The following is a 7,376-nucleotide window of genomic DNA, read 5'->3' on the forward strand; positions in this document are numbered from 1 at the left end:
AGGAGGGGAGATGTTGTGTGACACAGAGTTTCTGATCAGAAACAGCTGAAAATTCATTCCCGTAAATAGATTTTTTCAAGACAGCTGCATAACTGTTTGAAAGTGGAAAACATTAATAAAACGAAGATTAAAGAAGGACTTGCATATACATCACACCTCTCATGGCCTCGGGACAATACGGAGAGCTTCAGAGTCAATGAAATGCTTTGAAGTATAGTCACTGTTGACAGATCCACAAATGTAGGGTCATTAGTCGGCCATTCAGCCCGTTGAGCCTGCTCTGTCATTCAATTGGATCATGGCTGATCCGATAACCCTCAACTCTACATTCTTGTGTTTTCCCCCATAGCTCTCGATTCTCTCACTGATTGAAAATCATCTCTCTCAGCCTTGAATACGCTGTAATGATCTAGCCACAACAGATTCCTGTGAGAGAAGAAAGCGCTCCTCATCTCAGTACAACCTCTTATTCTAAGATGATACCTTTATCTCCTAGATTCTCCCACAATGGGAAACAACTTCTTAACATCTGCCCCGTCTACTCCCCTAAGAGACTTACATGTTTCATTCAGATCATTTATCATTCTTCTGAACTCCAATGAGTACAGGCCCAACCTACACAACCTCGCTTCATAAGAAAATCCCTCCATACCTGGAAAAAATGAACCCTCTCTGAACTGTACCCAGTGGCAGTGTACCTTTCCCTAGAAGAGGGGGGTTAGAAAGCGTGGTGCTGAAAGAGCAAATCCCTGATGAAGGGCCTATGCTCTCAAAATCGACTCTTTCAGAAAGCGCCACACTTTCTGACTTTGATCTCCAGCATCTGCCGTCCTCACCCTCTCTGTGAAGAGAAGAGCAAAGCTGTATTCTAGCTGTGGCCTTACTAGTGCCTTGTATAGTTTCAGCAAGACCATCCCTCTTTTTACACTCCTTTCCCTTTGAAATAGAGGTCAATATACATTGTCGACATTTTATAGAATGGGGGCAAACATGCATCCTTGAAAATCAGGCCCAAAATGTGGTAAATTAGTGAAACCTTGCGTCTGAATCTTCACCACCTCATTATGAGTAAGTGACAGGTCTTAGTAGGTGCATGTCAGACAATATTTCTTGAGGCAATGTTGATCAAGGCTGTGTGTTGTGGTCACATATGGTTTTAATTTTCTGGGGTTAACATTGAATGTTTGAAAACAGATTTGCACTCTGGGCACTGAGTCAGAGAGTAAATTCAGGCCAGTCTGCCAAAACATAATACACTGTATAGAAACATAACGACCATCTTGCTTCATTAGGACCTGTTAGATGATGGATGCTGTAGAATCCTAAACAAGGAATGAATCAATGCCTCTCTGCTCAAGGGCAATGGTAATGTAAGCATAAGTGTTTGTTAAGACTTGTTCAATCGTAGAATCCCTACAGTGTGGAATGAGACCATTCAGCCAATTGGGTCTGCACCAATCCTTGGAAAAGCGTCCCACCTAGACCCTTATACCTCACATTCCCCATGGCTAACCCACCCATCTCTGAACACTATGGAACAATTTAGCATGGCCAATCCACCTGACCTGCACATCTTTGGACTGTGGGAGGAAACCCACACTGACACAAGGAGAATGTGCAAACTCCACACAGACAGTCTCCCGAGGTGAAATCAAATTCTGGTCCCTGGCACTGTGGGGCAGCAATGCTAACCACTGAACCACCCCTCTTACTGTGTTGTCTTTCTGCAGTCACTATCAAGGTGACCTACAATCACTGATGTGTGTTCTCCACACCTTTCCCCAGCTTCTCAATGTTCTTTGCGCTGAAATATCATCAAACCAAAGGCAAGTAGGGATTGGTGATTCAACCCAATGTAAATTCAGCTGATTTCTTTTGGAAAGAAAGGTGTTAAAACCTACCCCATGAGTGATAATGATATGTGGCACGTGTAACTTAGGATGAATGAGTGGCTCTGGATCCATGCTTCCTGAAATTCCTCATCAGTGGGTGTTTACCAACACTTCATGTTGTTCACTTTTTGATAGAGATTGACCAGTGGGATTGGTTAGTCAACAATCCTATTATTGGAAAATGTCGAAGAGTGTGGTGCTGGAAAAGCACAGCTGGTCAGGAAACATCTGAGGAGCAGGACAATCAATGTTTCAGGCATAAGCCCTTCATCAGGAACAAGGCTGATCAAGGGCTTATGCCTGAAACGTCGATTCTCCTGCTCCTCAGATGCTACCGGACCTGCTGTGCTTTTCCAGCACCACACTCTTCGACTCTGATCTCCAGCAGCTGCAGTCCTCCCTTTCTCCTATTAGTGGAAAATGGTAAAGAAGGTGGACAGCCAGTGGTCCCACAATCCTTTGCTTTACCCAACCAACTAATAACAAGTTTCACTTCCAACAATTTCTATCTTTGTAATGTTGACGCCTTAGCCTTCGGGTTTTTCATACCATAGTGTTCTCCGGAACATGTTCCAAGGTGGCAGGACTCCCTTTTCAAAAGGCCTGGCCTTGCTAACGCAGGACGAGGTGAGAGAATTTAAGACGTCTGGGGATATCAGTCCAATTCCAGGTCCTGCGTTCAGGTCGGCCTGGGTGAGTAGACAGAGCAGATGGTGAAACCAATGTCCCACCCAATCTCACATTTTGCACTGGGAAGAAAGCACAAATTCTTTCCCTCACTCAACTTGCAAGGCCAGCGATTTTGAGCCAGAGATGTGTTCTGTGCATATTTTCTTGCCTGTTTCGACATGCATTGCCTTGGTTAAAGATCATGCTAAGAACTAAGTAAGCCTTACTCTTGTAGAGCGCTTGTCATAACCTGAATCTGTCTCAAAGAACTTTGTCGGTGATGAGTTTTTTGACAGGGTGAGCGGTCACGGTTGTAATGTGGGAAATGCAGCAGCCATTTGGGTGGTGGGGGGGGAGCGCACAGCAAGATCCCATAATTAGCAACATAATTGAAGGCTAGACTGCTCATTCTGGTGATGGTAATTTGTGTGTTTGTATTTCTACTTCAAAATAATGTCGATGACACACGACCAATTCTGTCCACTGGAGAAGGCCAACAAGCACTCATTCCCATCTGAAGTGGCATCTCCAACAGCGCAGCACTCCATGAGTACAGCATCAGCATGTCACCTTCATACTCAGGTGATAGACTGTAGCCCACTGAGACCATATCTGGTATCCCAGTCAGAACCTCCACCTGGGTATGCTCCAGTATTCATTGCTGTCACTTGTATACTTACAAACCTAACCGTGATTTTCATTGTCACAGACAGGTTGTTCCATACGGGTTGGGGAATGCCGCGAAACTTCGGAAGCGGGAACTGACTCGATGTTTCTGCACCAAGGGCAAGGATGCAGAGTGCAGGACCTTCTGCCAGTCACCAAGCAGAGTGCCACGGTATGTTTCAGAATCAAGAACAGTCAACTCAATCAGGCTGCAGTGGGCTGTGCACTGATCAAAGCTGTGGGAAACAATGCACTCTCACCCCACCCACATTATCGCAAAACCCTAGTTCACTACTTGTTGGTGCTGGAGAGTCTTAAAGTGGGCACACACACACACGCATACACACACACACACGCATACACACACACACACGCATACACACACTCTCCCACATCCATGCATATGCACGCATACATACACACAGACTCTCACGCACTCACACGTGCACACACAGTCACACATGCATGCACACACTCACATGTGCATACACACTCATGCATACATACACACGCACTCACTCTCACACATGCACGCATATACACATTCTCACATTCTCTCACACACATACATACACACACTCTCCCTCACAGGTATACATGCACAAACACTCTCTCTCACTCACTCACACTCACACACACACTCACACACACACTCACACACACACTCTCACACACACTCTCACACACACTCTCACACACACTCTCACACACACTCACACACACACTCACACACACACACACACTCACGCATGCACGTATATACAAACTCACACGCATACATACACACGTGCCCTCTCTCACACATGCATATACACACATACTCACACGTGCAGCCATACACACACTCACACGTGCATACACACGCTCTCCTACACATGCATATGCAAACACACACTCACACACATGCACACTTTCTCACACACACACATTCTCTCACTCACATACACACTCACACACACTCACACACGCATACACCAGCATACACACACACTCTCTCTCTCTCTCTCTCTCTCCCTCACACACAAATACTGTTTCTATCACTCACATACACACTCTCTCACTCACGCATACATGTGCACATTCACACACTCTCACATGCATATATACACTCTCACACGCATGCACACACACTCACTCACACGTGCATACGCACTCTCACAAACGCATACATACGCTCTCTCTCACGTACATGCATACACCCTCACATGCACAAACATATACACACAGTCTCTCATGTGCATACATACACACATACCTGTTCACATGTGCATACACACACTCGCACACATGCATACACACACAGACTCTCACAAGCATATACACACACACTATCTCACATGCGCGCGCACACACACTCATGTGCAAGCATACATATACACTCTCACACGCATGCACACACCTGTGCGCTTACATGCACATACACTCGTGCGTGTGCATACACATGCACACACGCACTCTCTCTCACACACTCTCTCAAATATGCACATTCTCTGTCTCACACACGTATGGACATGCACACACAAGCACCAGAACTGTGCAACAAACATAGTCCATTCAGCTCACTCTAACCTCATGTACTGTTCAGCTGGTTCCCATCATTTATTGACTTTTAGGGGCTCATGATCAGAGTTATCGTGTGAAAACAGTATATCAAATAACTGTAAGCAATGTTCAGATTCTTTATCAGGTTTGTGAAGAAGGAGCAGCTTCAATATGGTACATTAGTTAATGAGACAAAGGAAGGAAATATATTATTGGCACAGCTGAGAACATTTCACTGATTGTAAATCCATTCTGTTCAACTGAGGAGCAGGAACAGAGGGTTCTTATGGTTTTGGGGGGTAGAGTGTTCATCCCTTAGTTAACTCCAGCTTTGGCTATTCCAACATATTTGTACCATCTTCCATCTTCAAAGCTCCATAAACCAGAGGCCAATGAAAACTCTGCTGCCCTGTACCTTAACTCCCATCAAGTCCTGCCCACCTATCCCTTCCACTCTTGCTGGCTCCCGGTAAGACTAAGAAACAGGAACAGGCTGTTTGGCTCCGTCAGCCTGCACCACGATTCAATTGGATCACAGCCTATCTGACATTCCTCATGTTCCACTTTCCTGCCATTTCCCTGTAACCCTCAACTCCCCAACTGATCTAAAATCTATCTCCGCCTCAAATATACACAAAGACTCTGCCCCCACAGCTCTCTCTGTGGCAAGGAGTTCTAAAGACACTCAACCCTCTGAGAGAAGAAATTCCTCCTCATCTCAGTCTTAAATTGGTGCCTCTTCATTCTGAGGCTGTACTGTCTGGTCCTAGACTCTCCCATGAGGGGAAACATCCTCTCAGCATTGACCCTGTTAAGCTCCTTAAGAATCTGATATGTTTCAATGAGATCGCCTCTAATTCTTCTGAACACCAATGAGCAGAGTCCCAATCTGCTTAATGTTTGCTCATAAGACAATCTCTCCATACCAGGGATCAATGTAGTGAAGCATCTCTGAATTGTCTCCCATGAAATAATATCTTTCTTGAATAAGGGGACCAGAACTGCTCACAGTACGTCAGACATGGTTCAGTTGCAGTAAGACTCTTATACTCCAACACTCCCTGAGATAAGGGCCAACCTTCCATTAGCCTTCCTGATTACCTGCTGTACCTGTGTGCTAGCGTTCTGTGTTCTGTACACTTGTGCAGGTGTTTAGTTTGTCTTGCAGCTTTCTGCAGTATTTCTTCATTTAAATAATATTCTGTTCTTTTGTTCTCCTTTCCAAAATGAATAACTTCAAATTTTCTCACATTATACTCCATTTGCCAATTTTTTGCCCATGTACTTAATCTACCAATATTTACATACCTCTCACAAACTGCCTTTCCCATCTATTTTTGTGTCAGGCAATGCCTCAATTTTAAAATTCTCACCCTGTCAATCCCAGTATGGCTTTAATTGCTTCCCATCTTTAATGTCCAGTAGCCCCACAATCCTGAGAGATCTCTGAATTCCTCCTTTCACGCATTCATGGTTTTAATTGCTTTCCCATAGAATAGGATCATAGAATCCCCACACTGTGGAAGCAGGCCATTCAGCCCATTGAGTCTACACTGACCCTCTGAATAACAACCCGCCCACCTTATCCTATCTCTGTAACCCTGCATATACCATGGCCAATCCACCTCGCCTACACATCCCTGGCCACAATGGAGTAATTTAGTCAATCCATCTAACCTGCCCACCAGAAACCGGTGCACACGTACGCCGCAAATGTGCAAACTCTACACAGGGCAGAATTGAACCCAAGGCCCTGGCACTGTGAGGCAGCAGTGCTAACCACTGATCCACTGTGCTGTTCATTGGTGATCCTGCCTCCAACCTTTGGAATTCCTACCCTAACCCCATCCCCTCTTCTCTACCCCAACTAAGATGTTTCTCCCTCTCTGTCCAACCTTTGGTTTGGTTTATTCATGTGGCACACTTTGGGAGATTTTTATGTATGTTCGTGACACTGCAGAAAAATAGGTAGAGACTTGCATTTTTATAAAGCGCGCCAGTGATTTGAGGACCAAACGTAAGTAATTGTTGTCGTTGTTCTCACTGCAGCAGACACGTTGGAGATGTGGGTGTTGGAATTTCCCGGAAAGCAACTGGAAAGAGCATGAGGAGAGCACGGAGTGAGAAAGGGCAAAGAGCGCCCTTGCAGGAGTGGGAAAGCTAGAGGAGAAATGATACAGCGATTGGAAAGGCCTGGGGGCAGAGGGAGGGGATGGGGGGAGGGGTTGCAGGGATATTTCAAGCCAAAGCAGCAACCCTAGTGACGCGGCTTGGGCAGGAGAAGCACCCAGCCCTTCCTCAACCTCCTTGCCACACTGCCAGGATGGACTTCAGTGCTCTGTGGATGGCATCTTAGAGAATGACATAGCAATACTATGTGCCCAGAATGGACAGGCATGACAAAGACTCTCTCCTCCATACTCCTCACGGCCAGAGCATGACAATTAGACACGCGCTCTGAACATCTCCTGCAGAACAAACCTCAGTACAGCACCCCAAATCAGGAAGGGGCCTTCATAGCACAATGTGAGGACCATAAATACCATGTGGTTCAATGCTAGCATACGCCAAGGATGCAACACCACGTGGTGAGGAAACAAAGCCATG

At 45.7% G+C, this 7,376-nt stretch overlaps 1 protein-coding gene across 2 annotated transcripts in view; it reads left to right on the forward strand.

The window, feature by feature from the left end:
* LOC122553200 (endothelin-1) overlaps positions 1–6,969 on the forward strand; it is a 33,028-nt gene extending 26,059 nt beyond the window's left edge. Inside the window, exons 3-4 of one of the 2 annotated variants that reach the window (XM_043696798.2) lie at positions 3,271–3,399; positions 6,822–6,958. In XM_043696798.2, the coding sequence (XP_043552733.1) occupies positions 3,271–3,399; positions 6,822–6,933 (241 nt within the window). In that variant the 3' untranslated portion in view covers positions 6,934–6,958. Of the gene's footprint in view, positions 1–3,270; positions 3,400–6,818 lie in introns of both variants that reach the window. The other variant, XM_043696797.2, reaches the window with a different exon arrangement.
* The last annotated feature ends 407 nt before the right edge of the window (positions 6,970–7,376 follow it).

This window comes from Chiloscyllium plagiosum, unplaced genomic scaffold, assembly GCF_037043375.1.
Source record: "Chiloscyllium plagiosum isolate Xiang-an unplaced genomic scaffold, Cpla_swu_hap1 HiC_scaffold_10, whole genome shotgun sequence".
In the NCBI taxonomy this organism is placed as follows: Eukaryota; Metazoa; Chordata; class Chondrichthyes; order Orectolobiformes; family Hemiscylliidae; genus Chiloscyllium; species Chiloscyllium plagiosum.